The sequence below is a fragment of the Orycteropus afer genome, unplaced genomic scaffold (genome assembly GCF_000298275.1).
Source record: "Orycteropus afer afer isolate SDZICR_OR568_19922 unplaced genomic scaffold, OryAfe1.0 scaffold00198, whole genome shotgun sequence".
Classification (NCBI taxonomy): domain Eukaryota; kingdom Metazoa; phylum Chordata; class Mammalia; order Tubulidentata; family Orycteropodidae; genus Orycteropus; species Orycteropus afer.
In genome coordinates, this window is record NW_006921785.1 from 5,756,208 (window position 1) to 5,773,132 (window position 16,925).

General features: G+C 33.4%; 1 protein-coding gene across 1 annotated transcript in view; it reads right to left on the minus strand.

Moving 5' to 3' along the window:
• ACAP2 (ArfGAP with coiled-coil, ankyrin repeat and PH domains 2) overlaps nt 1-16,925 on the minus strand; it is a 167,578-nt gene that overhangs the window by 42,076 nt on the left and 108,577 nt on the right. The window contains exons 9-12 of the mRNA XM_042781941.1: nt 12,947-13,059; nt 5,653-5,704; nt 3,736-3,836; nt 3,014-3,119 (exon numbers count right to left, since the gene is read on the minus strand). Of these exons, the coding sequence (XP_042637875.1) occupies nt 3,014-3,119; nt 3,736-3,836; nt 5,653-5,704; nt 12,947-13,059 (372 nt within the window). The remainder of the gene's footprint in view (nt 1-3,013; nt 3,120-3,735; nt 3,837-5,652; nt 5,705-12,946; nt 13,060-16,925) is intronic.

The following is a 16,925-nucleotide window of genomic DNA, read 5'->3' on the forward strand; positions in this document are numbered from 1 at the left end:
TAGCAGTTGCGAGATGTAGGAAGGAGAGGAAAAAGGGAGGCTTTTGTTTCTGGGGCATTGAGTTTCTGCCAATAGTGATGGAATATTTTAGAAGAGGATAGTAATAATGGTGGCACAACATGAAAAATGTCATCAATGTTCCTGAGCTGTAAATGTGGAAGTTGTTATGTTGGTGAATGTCTTGTATGTTTTTACCACAATAAAAGTAAAAAAGTAAAAATAAAAATGTAGAGCAAAGAAGGCCAAAAACAACCACAGGAGATCAGAAGGGCAGTATCTGTGTAGGGAGAAAGCTTAGAGGGCAGGAACACATAGGGAAGAAGGACACAGGGAAAAAGTAACCAAAGGGAGAAAGTGGGGAGAGAGCTGTCATACTGTAGGGATTGCAATCATTGTCACGAAACAAAAGTGTATGAACTGCTGAGTAGAAAGTGAATTTGCTCAAATCACAATTAAAAAAAAGAAAGGAAGAAAAAGAGATCTTTTGAAAAGATCAGTAATCAGAACTAGAACTAGAAAAACAAAGTTGTTAAATTTCTTAAGAATAATTATTTCCAACCTAAAAATTATATACCCAGCCAAGCTCTGAACCAAATGTAGGACAGAATAAAGACATTTTCAGACATGTAAAGACTCACACATTTCTCATTTTCAGAAAGCCACAGGCAGAAGTACTCAAGTGCTTCTTGATAAGGAGGAGAAAGATGTGGAATACAGGAGAGAAAAGCATTATCAGAATGACTATATTGAGAAATCCCAAAACCAACAACTACAGAGCAAGCTTAGGGGAAAGTGATCCAAACTGGAGTGTCATACAAGAGACTGGTACAGTAAGGACTATCTTCTCAAGATGCCCTTTGCCAATGTTCCCATCATTTGTATTCAACAATGTACAGGTGAGCTTGGCTAGAGGCAATCCCTACTCTCCTGTCTATGCCCAGCTGCTTGGATCAGCTGAGTACTCTTATCACCTGTTAGAAAGGATTCTAATTCAATCTACTGCTGGGCGCTGAAAGTTGGCCAAGACAGCCTTCGGGATACAATATATAGAGCAACCCACTCTGACAGCTCTCTATCATCAGATCCATGCCACAGTCATGCCAGATGCCCAGTAGTGTCGAGTTCCATTATCAAGACTTACTCATGCCCTTTCCCAAAAGAGTTTGTAAACTCTTTGGGAAGCTGGATCCAGACTATGACCCAAAGACTCCAAATCATATATGTACACTCATGTTCATCACAGCCTTATTTACAATAGCAAAAAGATGGAAACAACCTACGTGCCCATTAGCGGAAGAGTGGATGACCAAACTATGGTATATACACATAATGCAGCACTAAAGAATAATGTAGAGTCTGCAAAACACCGCATAATATGGATGAATCTGGAGGACATTATGCTGAATGAAGTAAGTCAGTCACAGAAGGACAAATATAGTTTGTTGTTGTGGAAGGTCAAGGAAAGGTTTATATATAGAGGGAAACTTTCTTTGTTGGTTGCCAGGAGTGGGAGGGAAGGAGAGAGAACACTGCACACACAAAAAAAATGCACTGACCCATGTCACTTTAGTTTTGTGTATTGCACTGTACATAAATTATATTTCAATAAAATGCATTAAAAAAACAAAAAAATAAATAGAGGGGAGGAAAAAAAGACTCCAAATCAAACTTAACTTCATAGAGCCTTTAGTTAAGAAACAATGTTGCTCTCTCCTTTATTGCTTTTTATTCCATTTTAATTTTTAACACCTTTCACATTCATTTTATTATTATTATTGTGCTTTAGGAGCAAATTTACAGGGAAGAATTTGTTTTACATTCAACATTTCATGTACATTTGGTGTCACTCCCCAATTACCATCCCCAACCCTAACCCACTCTCCTCCTCTCCATTCCCAGTAACAGCCCCCAACCACCTCCCTGAGCCCATCTTAGTTATGCACTCCTGTCTGTCCAGCTTTTCTCTGTGTGAATGTTGTCCCTCTGGTGCTCCATGGCCGATTGCTCCAAGGGATTTATCACCCTGGGTTGAATATTCTGCATATAAGTCTTATTTACTATTAGGCTGAGAGCCATCCCTTGGGAGTGAGTTTCATCCCAGGCCTGAAGTGTATTCAAGGGCCATAGTCTTGGGGGTCCCACCAGACTCCATCTGACCAGTAATACTGGCCATCATTGTGTTTTGAATTTTGTTCCAGGTTTTTCATCCCACTCTATCCAGGATCTCCAGTTATGATCTATTCCCGAGTAGTTGGCATTGATAGCCAGGCACTATCTAGTTCTTCTGGTCTCGAGGTCCATCATGACCTGGGGCTGACTGTTTCCAAATGTCCTTGGTTTTTTTTCACTCTTCTTCACTTCTGATGATAGGAAACCATTAGTTGCATCTTAGATGGCTACTCAAATGCTTTTAAGACCCCCGTCGCTACTCATCAAAGTAGGTTGTAGAACAAGATTTTTATGTACTTTGTTGTGCCAATTGAGTCTGGTGTCCCCCAATATTATGCTCCTGAATTGGCAGATCCAGTGGATCTCGCTCCCTCAGTGTCTGGCTGTCTATGAAGGATTGCTCTATGTCTGTCTTCTGTTGTTTCTATAATGATTGTGGGTATTTTGTTATCACTAGTATCTGTGCAAGATTAGCCTCAGCTGAATCTGTCTTTGGTCTAGAATATAATCCTGTTCATTGACCCCCATCTGATTTTCTCAGTCGTCTACATGTTTAACTATAGCCTGGTGTTTCGTGTTAATGGTAATTTGTGGATATACTGAATGTGGATATATACATTCATTATTTTCTTACTCACATCACTAACATTATTTCATTATTAACTAAAATATAAAATATTCTTAGGGAAAAAACTAACATCAGAATACCTTACATTAATCTGGAACATATATTCAATATTAAAATAACATTAAAATTCTAGGAAAAATAAAGAGAAATTGAACTTAGATTTTAAAAATTAATACTGACAAGATATTGTTTGGTATTGCAGTACAGTTTACTAACCTCTGATTCATCACCTTTCTCTCTATACGCAGTGGCAATACTAGTCTGAACAGCTTTAATCCATGCCTGGCGCAGCTTTTCAGAATCTGCCTGGAGCATACAACTTCTAAAAAGAAACAACACAATTGTTTTCTCAGACACTACAATAACCAGTAAAAAAACCATAAGCTTTAAATTTCTAGCCACTTTGTTATTTAATACATTTTTAACAACAACAACACAAATTTTTGTTAAAAGGTTTTATTTCATCTATCTTTAGAATAAAATATGCTCATGAAGAAAACAAGGTAGGTACCAGTAAAACAAATTATCTAATGAAAACAGAACATCATTTCTGCATATTAAATTAAAAATAAATCCTTAAATCTACTACATACATATTATCTTAAATTTTTCTATTGGTAACTTTCTAAAATACAAAATTATAATTCTCAAGGAAATTGAAATATAATTTCAGTTCATCATTATGACAGCTAAAGAAGTTTTCATACATACATATCAATAATCTCTAGAGTTTTAAAGAATATGGTATATGGGTAGAAGTTACGTAAATATATGACTGTAATATCTTTAATAATTACCTATTTGAATTTATTATAAAAATACTTTCTTTAGCACCGATAATTATGAGTCAAAGGCAAAACTTTCTGTACTCTGGAAAGTTCTTTAAGATAATCTATAGAAACATAAAAGCAACTTTCAGATTCTTTAGAATCACGCACTTTGTTGGAGAGACCACCTCAAAGCAAAATCTTCTTTCTATGTCTTCACAATGTTTCACTGTGCAGAGCCTGAGATCTTCAACTACCACAGTGGGATTATCCTATAGTAAGGAAACAAAATTTCTATATTTATTTAAATACTATTTCCAATAACAACATCCTTAAAAATATTACTTGGAATAGTCTACTTTTTTTTTTTCTAATTATTTTGAATACTTTCACATCATGTGCCCTTCTGAAAAATAAAAATTCTACACTCTTTGTTATAGATTGAATTGTGTCTCCCAAAAATAAGTGCTGTAAATCCTAACTCCTACCTGTGAGTATAATCCCATTTGGGAATGGAGTTTTCTTTGCTATGTTAATAAGGAATACTAGCTTAGGGAGCTCTGGTAGCATAGTGGCTAAGACACTTGCCTGCTAACCAGACGGCTGGCGGTTCAAACCCACCAGCCACTCCTCGGAAGGAGGGCTGGGCAATCCTACTTCCCTAGTGATACCGCCTCAGAAACCCAAGGAGGGGTCACTATGAGTCAGGTTGAACCGATGGCACATAACAACAACAACAACAGCTTAGGATGTAGGAGCTCTGGTAGCGTAGTGCCTAAGGCTGTTAACCAGTTCAAACACACCAGCCACTCCTTAGAAGGAAGGTTGGGCAATCTACTTCATAGTAATACTGCCTCGGAAACCCAAGGAAGGGTTGGGTCTTACTCGAGGGCACATAACAACAACAACAAGTGTAGGGTGTGTCTTTAACCAATCATTTTTGATAAAGGAAAGAGAAGATGAGGCGAAGAAGCAAGTACCCACAAACAAGAAGGTATATGTCACATGGAGACTGCCAAGGAATCAAGGAATGTTGGGTCTACAAAAACTGAGAGAGATCTTCCCCTAAAGAGAGAGGCTTCCTCCAGAGCGAGTGCCCTCATTTCAGACTTGCAGTCTCCTGAACTGTGAGAAAAAATAAATTTTGGTTCTTTAAAACCACCCACTTGGGGTATTTTTCTTACAGCAGTACTAAGAAACAAAATATCTTTAAAATAAGGATGGGAAAGACAAAATATATAAAAAAAATACTAACAAATTTAGATGTTACTATTTAAATTACTTGCAGCTTATGTTTTAATGTCATTTTTAACCTTTCCATATAATCAATTTTGACCCTAATGTGTACTCTTAAAAGGCCTCCTCCCTTTCAGCTTCAAACAGTACTATGCAATGTTAGTGCTATTCCTGTGCTAGACAAAGAGACATAGAAAGAAACACAAGTAATAATTCTGGAACACAGAAAAACCCATTCAAAGCTAGGAATTCATAATTCAATATCACTCTGCTTTTAAAGATCAAATGCTGACACTTTTCACTATGTTGTATGCTGTTGAGTCGATTTTGACTCATAGTGACCCTATATGACTGAGCAGAACTGCCCCATAGTGTTTCCCAGAGGGTAACTGTTTCCAGAACAGGTCTTTTCTTCCACAGAGCCACTGGTAGGTTGGAACTACCAACCTTTCATCTAGCAGCCTGTCACTTAACCACAGCACCACCAGGGCTCCTTACTTTTCACTCTAGGGTCCACTTAAAAACTCAGTGCCATCGAGTCAGTTCCAACTCATAGCAACCCCTCCTTGGTTTCTGAGGCTGTATCTCTATGGAAGTAGATTGCCCAGTCTTCCCTCCGAGGAGCGGATGGTGGGTTTGAACAGCCAGTCTTCTGGTTAGTAGTCAAATGCCTTAGGTGCTATGCCACCAGAGCTCCTAGAGTCCACTTACACATGGCCAAATACATGCCTAATAAATAGTACCTTTGCACATATGAGTGTTTATGAATTTATGCTTTACAAGGCAAACCAGTAATGATATGCAATTTGGGACTCATTAGGTTTCCATTTAATTACTTAACAAAACACCTACCTTAAACTTTTTCTGGTAAACCAATTGATTGTTCTGTATTGAAAACCAGCGTCTAAATAAATATAAAATACATTACATTTTAATAAACATAATTTCAACTGTTGCTAAAAATGAAATATTTGAGAAAGCACTGGAAATCAGTTTATGATTAATCATGTTTTGACTAATGCATTGTTTTGTTTCACTTCATATAAACTGATGTCAATATAACTAGTGAAAGTAAAGAACAAGCATTTCAAAACCAGATTAGGAAAATAAAATGACTATATTTTGATTTGTTTTATGACATAAATTGATACCCTAACAAACACTGTTATCATTTAGGTTATCACCAAGTAAATACTGTTTTAAAGTAAAAATCTATACATTTTTTGAGGTTCTTCAAAAATAACTGAACTCTTTCCCCAAAAGTAATTGTTTTATTGTAAAGGAGAAATCAATTTATATCATGAATGGAAATATCCATTGTCTATATATAATAAAACATATCAAATAAGTAGTCTGTTCCTTTCAACCTTTCTTCCAGGACTTATTTGTTAAGCAAAAAAGGAAACAAAATAATCAGTTTAGAACAGAAATCAAAGAGGAAATAATCACCAACTAACTTGGCCTTATTTTCATATAAAATACTTCTGGTCAGAATAATCAAAGTTTTTACTACAAAAGATTCATTCAACTATTTCCATTGTTCCGTTCATTATCGTGAATTATTAAACAATTTATTTGTAATCTTCTTTAGAAGAAAAAGCTAAGCTACAGATGCCATATTTACTAATTCTAATTTCTTAAATAACAGTAAAAGGATCTAAAGACTTACAAAAAAAACAAAAATAAAATCGCAGCCAAAAGCCATCCATAAAGCAAAAATTCTCATCAAGCATGAAAGGTAAAACAGTAACTGAGTCATTTTAAAATTAGTGTCATATGAGATGATTTCTATTGTCAACATTAGTTATTAATCTATTAGCAGATAGAGATTCTACCTTTTCATTGATACTAACACAAAGCACTAGAAATAACATATTTAAACTCTTAGAAAAGTTCTATTTTAAAAAAATTAAGTTAATTTTCCAAAGCTAAGAAAAAAATTAGGACATACTTTTTCATTTTTAAATCATTTCCTAAACACACTGTTAGGTTTCATTGTCACTTAAAAAGATGTTACCTTTACCATTAAAATAAAGATTTGTTAAATAAGCATCTGGACAAAGCCAGGTGTTGTCTCTAAATGCAAATCAAGAGGAAAGCTAGAAAAGGAAGAACTTCTGGGTATTTTTGCTTTGGGGCACATAGTTGGTTAGAAATGTTAAAGAAAATACCTACAAACAAAATGGTGCAGCCCTGTGGCATGGGATGACATGCAATGGAAAAAAATCTCTGTTAAGGATTACAGTGGTTTTTTCATTAATAGTAATTTGAACTAGGGTGGACTATTTTAATAAAATTTATTTTGTTCTATCATATTATAGTAATCATATAATCTGATGAAAATTTCCAGATTGTTTTTTATTGCACAATGGAAAAAACACTTGTTACCATGTAAACTTTTCATGCTTCTGAGGTCTTTAAATAAGGTCTTCAAATAATACCCTCTAAAAGTAATAACAAAATACTAGATAGGAACCTATGTTCCAATTAGTAACTTTGCAGATCAGGTGTATTTCTGAAACACAAATCCCCCGCCATCTATCTGCTTCTAGGTGACTTTTTCACATCATCAGTTCTTGTACACTCAGGAAAGACAAACTAATTTCAATATATATTTATCTTAGTTTGACAATATCTCTAAGAGAAAAAAGTCATAAATTATCCTAGGTAGAAAAAAATCTGAAACACTATGATCTGCATGTCTTATGATACTATCTCCCCTCCACTGCCCTTTTTTTAAAAAAAAAAACAAAAAAAAAAAAACAGCTAACTGCATTCATTTAACCATGACTGAGACTTTAATCAGGTAAGTAAGTAAAACGGAATATAATCGTTAATTGTTGCACCTAAAAAACAATGCTAGGTATTAACAGTTCCAATAAAATGAAAAATGAGACTTATAAATAGTTCATGGTCTATGGAAAAAAGAAAAAAAAAACCTAAATATTTAAAGCACTCAGTACCTAGAATTTGAAGGTACCAGAACAAATAACTAGATCCAAGGAGACAAATTTTGGACAGCACTATGATGACTACCGTATCCTAAAAGATTCATAAACTGACCACAAAGCCAAAATACAAGACAGTTTTCTAAAAGGGACAACTCCTTACTTCATTAAGAAAACCAAAAATATTTTGTATCTATTTCAAATTGAAATAATTTGATAGAATAAAAACTATAAGCTAAAACTGGGTAATGTTTACTTTTTATTTAAAATATTGATTTTTACATATCAATGGAAGCTTCCAGATGGTACAATTTGGGGGGAAAGGAGAATATTAATGTAAACATGTACTGAAAAGTTATTTTTTACTGTTTCATCACTAGTTCCAGGAATGTAGTTAAAATAAAGAATTGAGGTCTGAGTCCCAACTGTAAATCTGTCCAAGGTTTATCATTAAAACTAAACAGATGAGAGTTTTGTGCACACACTGACAGCAGTGCCAAATAGGTAAACATTTAGCAAAACTAAAAAGTTAAAACTGTATGTTCCTTTATTTCAAATTAAATTAATTTTTTCACAGGGGGAAAAAAAGTCAAATGGTAAAACAAAGAAAAAATCTAGGAACTAATCATATTTCTTAACAACATAAGTAATATGTTTTTTACCAAAGAGACTGGTTGTTGTTTAAAAACTTTTTAAAGTTTACTAGCATATTTCCTTTTTTAAAAAAAGATATAAAAATATTCATATTACTCAATCTGTATTTTCTTTGGGTAACTATAAACATATCATATGTTCTTTTCCAGATTTGAAACAAAGTGAAGAGATGACAATTGAAAAGACAGAATGTCATTCCTCAAATAAAATATTTCTATTTTTTTCTCAATTTAAAGCCTAGAGAGACTTTATATCCATTGCAAGTAATCCAACTGAAACGCAGATTAATTATGAGCTTTCTCGTGCCAAAGAGAAAATTTGAGTAGGGTAGAGGGTGAGGGGAAGGAAGGCATTTGGTACCTGATATGATCGGGCTTTTTCCTGTCATGTGAAAAAATGGGGCAGGTTTAAAACATAAGGGAAAGGTGGTAAAAGAATGAAAACGCAAATGTGCAAAATAAGCAAAGGACTAGCATGATATAAAAATAAAGCAAGAATTAAAGGAACAAGCTTAAGCTCATAACCTAACAAAATAGTCAAAACTATATGTCGAATTTTATTTACATATTATACATGTATGCATTTATACAGTTCATTTTAACTCTTTGGAATCTGAAACACTAATTTTCAAAAATATTCATAAATATTCTTTAAAAATTATGCCATAGAACATTATGGTAAGATTTAGCACACTTGGGCATACCTCTACTATTATTTTCTGCCTCTATGGTCATGGCTATAAAACATAGATAGTACCTCTCCTCATCTTAATAAGCTGCTCCTAAAAAATTAAGGGAAATAATCACTATTGGTACATCTATATAAACCTGAGACAAATAAAAACTTTTCATAAGGAAAATGGGATCACTAATTAAGAATTTAAAAAATAATGAAATATTATTGGCCAAATAAACCTAACACCCCACCCTTTTTCAGCAAATGATAGCAGAGAAACTCTAAGGCCACACATAAACATACTTCATCTTTAATCAAATATCAAACATTTACATGTATATTAGCAGCATATAGAACTATCCCGCTTTAAAAAATACTTGAAATGTATTTTCTGCTTTTAACTAATCTTTGATTCACCAAAGACTGAGAAATTATTTACCTTCTTTATTAGTTTACCTGCTTATTACCAAAGAAATTATATTAATATTTACTTATTTTTTTCTTGATTTTTCATCTTTTCTGAAATTATTATGAAAAGTAAAAGAGAAATACAGGCTCTAATAACCCATCTAGCACTGATCTGAGCTTGAAGTGAAGCTGCCACACCAAGAAGACGACCTGGTAAGGAAAGATTATTTTGATAGACCTCATGTGTGCAGAAAAATACATATTATATACATATACAATTTTAACAGATGCCAGAAACTAGAAATCTGAAACCAATCAGAAACAAGTTCAACCTCACATAAAAGAGAAAACTCTTCACTCCATGTGGTATTCCAATCACATCACAAAATATATTCAGTTAAAATTGAGATTAAAGAATGATGCTTTCAAAATATAATTTATGAAATATGGATGTAAGGTTTTAAAACTTTCTGGGAATTCCTAGGCACATTCACATTCCCTCAGGAAGAAGGTATATTAAAAGAAGTTGATTTTGAAAACATTATATGGCATAATTCCATAGAACTATAGATAATAAGAAATGTGTCATGAAATGGTTGGTGCCTTATAGTGTCTACAACAACAACAAAATGATCCCTAAAATGAACCCATAAACAATCTTAAAAAAAAATAATCTTAATCACTGGACAGAAATAGCTCTATATTTAGGTAACTGGATTCCTGAATTTTTAAAGACACAAATATCATCAAAAATACAATGTTTTACCCAGATGCCAGTGGAATATATTAAATCAAGCTGAATAGAGAACTAATTAGAAAAGTAGGGCAGACTCAAAATTCATACATGGGTAAAGAAAAATTATTTACAAGTGTTTCCTGAAATTAAATTTTTAATAAGCCTCACATACAAAATTGAGATATACTGTACATTATAAGAATACAGCAGAGGAAAATTCCAAGTAACATTTTATAAATTATTCTTCCTTCTTCTCTCTTTTATAGTTCCTTAAAAAACCAGTTGCCATCAAGTCAATTTCAACTCCTGGTGACTCCACAGTTTCTATACTAAAACCCAAAAAATTTTAAAACTTATATAATGCAATGTTTTGACCTTTGCTTTTTGAAGAAAGTTTCATGTAACATTTAAATACCATATTTTTTACAAGTCTGCTTTTCACTAGCTGTTTTCATCAAAACATTCTTTAAAGGAATAACAAAATAAATTTTATTTGCCATGCATATAACTTTTCCTAATAATGCCAATACAATTTTTTTCACTGGTGACGTTTTTTTAGTTTTGTTTTGAAGTGAAGTTGATAATGCTTTAACAAAATACAAATCATTCGGAACTTCAATAGCAATTTTAAAAATGGTAAAAGGATATTTGAGTAGGAATTGGGAGTTGCAGGTTTTGTGCCCCAATATTGTCATAAAACAGCTGTGACTCCAAATAAACAGCATAATCTCTCCATACCTCCACTGCTTTACCAAACCTTTAGAGTGTTGAACTAGAATGGTATCAAAGTCCTTTTCTATGTTTCTAACCAATAACTACCACCCTACTACATTCCATGTCTTTAAAAAGCAGTCTCGTGTCTTCTTCACTTTACAAATAGGAACATGTCTACACATTGCAAACTTAAGTTATTCCTTATCTGATTTTCACTGCATAATAATATTTATGCCAATTAATAGAATTTATGAGACAAATAATAAAAATAGATATATATGCTTAAATCAGAATTAATTTTCCTCTACTGCCCTAAGTGGCAATGTCATTTTCCACTAACACTCACTGTGCTTCATTTTGATGTCTAACATAATTTCTTATTGGAGCAGTCTATGGAGATTCACTTCATGTTTTCTTTACATATGGTATAGTTTCTATGGATTTATTATATTTTTAGTGTGTTAATTTTAAGGAAGCTGTTTTGAAATCTGATGGTTAAAACTGAATTCTAAGATTATGTCATGATGTATGGATTGGGTAATCTTTATTTATTTTAAGGATTCACCAATCATATTTTTTTTAAATCACATTTTCTTTTTTTATTTCCTACTCTTGCTAGGAAAATTTGCTAAGAGATACTTAAAAGATTATTATCTTAATTTTTTATTTGCACATAAAAAGAATGTCTAACTATTTTATCAGCCAGACCATATTAGTAGGTCCTCCTAGTAGTCACACAATATATAAAAAGTTCTACCTAATACAAAAAAGCTTGAATTAATTATTATTCTTTTCAGTTTGTATCCACTCTAGGGTAATGGCAAATTATGTCAATATAACAAGCTATGTACCACTTAAACATTCATCAATATCAAATGTTAGGAAAATGATGAATAATCACTATTTGTAAATGTAAGTGAATTTTTTTTAACTAGCAAGAAATTAAAAGTATTAGGAAATCAATTCAATAAAGCATGAGCATTTCCATTTAAATTAACAAGAATGTACACAATATTAAATTTACCAGGAAAATTCTATTTTGCTAATATTCTTCTCTTATAAAAAATAAAATCTTCCCTAAAATTACATTAATTCATACCTGTTTAAGTGATAAAGGAAATATAAACATTTCAACCACATATAATATTAAATCAATTAATCAGAATTCAAATAATGTACTTAATTATTATAATTGTTCTAACCACCTTTTTTTCCCAAAAAAGAGAGGCACCCCTGAATCAAAGATTAATCACTGATATTAAGAAGGATGATCCTGAAATAACTCAATCTTCTGTTTGATGCCTCAGTGTCTTAAATTACTTCCCTTTATTATATTTAATACATAGAAAAATACAATAAAACATTTTATGCATTCATTCATTTAATAAACATTTACTGGATTTATATATTTTGTAATAATCATTTTAGTAAAAAAGAATTCAAAGTTTCAGTTGCCATGAAGCTTAGAATAAATAAGTACCTAGCATCATGCACTTCTCACACTAAAAAATTCCCATTGCTAATATCCTAATTGAAATTATTGAAAAGTTCAAACAATCTGTATCACCTAACTTAAAGATTCATATTCCAAGTAGGAGAATACATAAATATCAGATAGTGAAGAAACCAAAAGAAGGAAAAAAAAACCTCACTTGTCCTAGTTATCTATTATACTCACAATCAAATCTATTTTATAACAAATATGAGACATGGGTCACATAAATTAATTTACTGTAATGACCTAGTCATAAATACCAAGCAGTATAAAAATTCTTACTGACTTCCTCATTTAAACCTTGCTCAAATTTTAGAATTTCAGATTAATGTTCTCATCTTTCACACTCATATAAGGGTTCCCTTTCCTAGACAGACATCTTCAGTGGACTAGGTTCACAAATGCACTAATGACTGAGCATGCAAGGAATTACGAAGGAAAAAGCTGCAAATCACAGGAAAAGACACAAAATTGTGAACATAGAAACATCAAGACTAGTATTTAAAATAATATTACCTGTTCCAAGTTTTGAAGGCATTGCTGGCTCGCTTGAACAAATATCCTTCCATAACAATGCCATTTGCAGCATCTACATTATATTCTAACTTAGAATCATCACTGGAGAAATCCTGGATAAAATAACACATAAAAATGTTCATATGATTTGATTAAGCTCCCTTGCCAACAAATGTATCCTAGGGAAATAGCTTACAAGGAAGAAAAGCTTTGCATTAAGACAATTATGATAATATTATTCATAAGAAAAGGGAGAAACCTAAACGTTCAATAATAGAAGAATTCTTCAACATATTAAAGTATTTTAATTCAATGGACTATTAGGCAATTATCATCATTATGATGTAAAAACATAAAAGATTATATAGAACACCCGGTAAAAAAGAAAACAGAATAAAAATTGTATATACACTCAAAGCAATACACATACTAATAGTCAAAGAGAACAGCTAAATATTATAAAGCATGTAATGTTTATAAATGTTTTCATTTTATGGTGATGTGTGTTAATTTTTAAACGGGCATTTTTAAAAAAGTTGCCATCGAGTCAGTTCTGACTCATGGTTAACCCATGTGTGTCAGCGCAGAACTGTGCTCCACAAGGTTTTCAACGGTTGATTGCAGGCAAGTGGACTGCCAGGACTTTCTCCTTGGGAATACGAACTGCCAGCCCTTCTGTTAGCAGTTAAGTGCATTAACCATTTACACCAGTCAGGGACTCCCAAAAGGACACATACCAACAACTAACCCATTGCTACTGAGTCAACTTTGACTCACAGTGACCTTAGAGGACAGAGTAGAGCTGCCTCATAGGATTTTCAAAACTAAAAATCTTTATAGAAACAGACTGCCACATCCTTCTCCTACAGAGCTGTTGGTGGGTTCGAATTGCTGACCTGTCACTTAGCAGCTGAGCACTTATACCACTGTGCAATAAGGGCTCCTTAAAGGGCATATAAAAACAAAATACACTGCCATTGAGTCCACTCATAGCAACCCTATAGACAGACCAGAACTGCCCCAAAGGGTTTCCAAAGCTGTAATCTTTATAGAAGCAGACTGCTCATCTTCCTCTTGCAGAGCAGCTGGTAGGTTAGAACCACTAACCTTCTGGAGCTCCAAAAGGGCATGCAGATGTATTTAACTGGGATAATTCAAATTTACCACTATTTTTCTAAATTTATTACTACCATAAAAAAACCAAACTCACTGCCGTCGAGTCAGATCTGACTCATAGTGACCCTTCCTTGGGCTTCTGAGGTAGCATCACTATGGAAGTAGATTACCCCATCTTCCTTCCGAGGAGTGGCTGATGGGTTTGAACCGCCAGCCTTATAGTTAGCAGTCAAGTGCCTTAGGCACTATGCTACTAGAGCTCCTATTACTACCATAGTATTTTTCAAATCTTTTTCTTAACTCAATAGAGGAACAGAACTCATAAATAGGGAAAAGGCTCCACAGTGTTTTTTCCCTAAAACAAAATGTAGTTTGCAAACAACGCCCGTCGTCCACACTCTGAGGTGGCTATGTTGAGATCACTTGTTTATGAGGACTCACACTCACTCACAGTCTTCCTCTACTGCCTATTCACTGGAATGCAATTCAAACTTTCAATTTTCCTCCAAAGATTCACTCAGTTTTGAAACCAGAAATCCTGTATTTAAATTATTTCCTGATTTATTTCCAAAGCAATCCGAACAAAGTTGTAAGACTGGTGCTATCCTCAAATTTAAAACTCTAAAAATCAGCTTGAGAACTTCCAAAATTATTTCTGGAACAATGAACAAAATTAGAATACTATCCTATTAGGGAGTAGTGAGCATCCTGTCACGAGCAACATTTTGGCAGAGGCTGCCTGACCACCTGCTGAGAATGCTGAGGTAGGGCGATGGTCTTGTCCTAGAGAAGAGGTAAAATGAAAATCACCTAAGGGTCTCCAAATCTAAGAATCTGTTAAGAAGAAAAACGGATATAGTCTGAATTTAGAATTTTTTAAAATTTCCCTGATAACTTTCAAAATTTAATGGCAAAAAAACACATTAATTCAAAATAATCAAATGAAGTAGAATCTATAAGTTAATATATACATTTCTTCTTATTTTTTTAAGGAAAAAAAATCAGGAAAGCTTTAACTTCTTCATTTAAAATTCATCTGAAGTTACAGTTTATTTAATTATGCAGACAGGATTAAGTCATCAACAGATATAATTGAGTTTGGAAACATTACAAAGGTTTCATTTGTAGTATTAGTACTTTTTAAATGACCATGATGCTACTAAAATATAAAATAAGACTTTCTTGAAAGTGCAGTGCATTACAAGTATTTTCTAATTTCCAAATATATTTCTTGAGATGAACTGTCTTCAAATTAATTAATTCAGTTAATATTTTATAATACTTGGCAACAGTGACAGATTATGTGATTTTATAATGAAAGCAACAACTAACGTCAGGTAAATATATTGAAATCCCTTTAAATGCATTCACGAGCTGATAAATTAAGAAGGAATACTCAAAAGCAAAAGATTAAGTGAAAATGAGAAGCCTAAAAGATCAGCAGAACACTGAAGCTAGATTTCATCTAAGAGCATCTGTTTTATCACGGAAACTTGAGCTTTGGTGTGGGGACCAGGAAACAGAAGGCAAAACCAAGGTTGGCCGAGGTTGGACAGGAATCTATTAATAGAGGGTCTCCCTCTGAAATTGCCAACATGCCAAGAAGGCTCTTTATTAGTACTTCCATTCAAGAGTATGCTGGAGTTCAGTAAGAAAGGAAAAAGTAAAGGACTGGAAAGTAAGAAACAAAACTGTCATCATATATGGATGAAATGACTATGTACACAGAACGTCCAAAAGAACACAGAGATAAAGCAGTATTAAAAGAGAGCCTAACAAGATTAAATCAACTGCTGTAGTGTCAATTTCGACTCACAGAGACCCTCCAGGACAGAGTAGAACTGTCCCATAGCATTTTCAAATCTGTAAATCTTTACAAAGCAGACTGTCACATATTTCTCCCACCAAGTAGCTGGTAGGTTCAAACTGCCAACCTTTCAGCTAGCAGCAGAGTGCTAAACTACTATGCCACCAGAGCTCCTTTTAGCAAGAATAAACCAAATCCACTGCAATCAAGTCAATTCCGACTCACAGTGAGTCAAACTGTCCCACAGAGTTTCCAAAGTTGTAAATCTTTAGAGAAGCAGACTGCCACATCTTTCTCCTGTGGAACAGCTGGTGGGTTCGAACTGCCGACTTTTCAGTTAGCAGCCAAACATTTAACCGCTAGTACCACGGCTCCCTTTAACAAGATTGCTGGTTATAAAATCATCACAGAAATATCAACTTATTTCTAACAGAGCAAACAATAAGAAAATAGATTTTTAAAGAGAACATTTGCAACTGTTTAATCTACTTCCATAGTGATACTGCCTTGGAAATCCAAGGAGGGGTCACTATGAGTTGGACCCAACTCGACGACAGTGAGACTGAGAAGAATAAATGTAACAAAACACATACACGAAAACTATAAGGGAAAATGTAAATAAATGGGAGAAAAATAAATATACCAAGGTCATGGATTAAAAGATACAGTAAAATAATTATATCAATCCTCTCCCAAATTGATTCATAAATCTAATGCAACCTCAATCAAAATCCCAGAAGCTACTTTTATGGAATCTGAAAAGCTGCTTCTGAAACTTACATGAAAATGCAAAGAGCCAATATGAGCAAGCTACTTTTGAGGAAGAAAAAGTCTTTGTTTTATCAGATAACAACATGTACTATATAAATCAATAATAATGAAGACAGCATAGTACTGGCACAATTGGACAATAAGACTGATAGAACAGATTAGAGAACATGAAACAGACTTCACATGTATGAAAATGTGAATTAGAAGATGAGAGATTGCAGCTAAGTGGGGAAAAAACAAACTTCTAAGAATTCCAATTATGAATTATGAATTATGGCTGCCAAT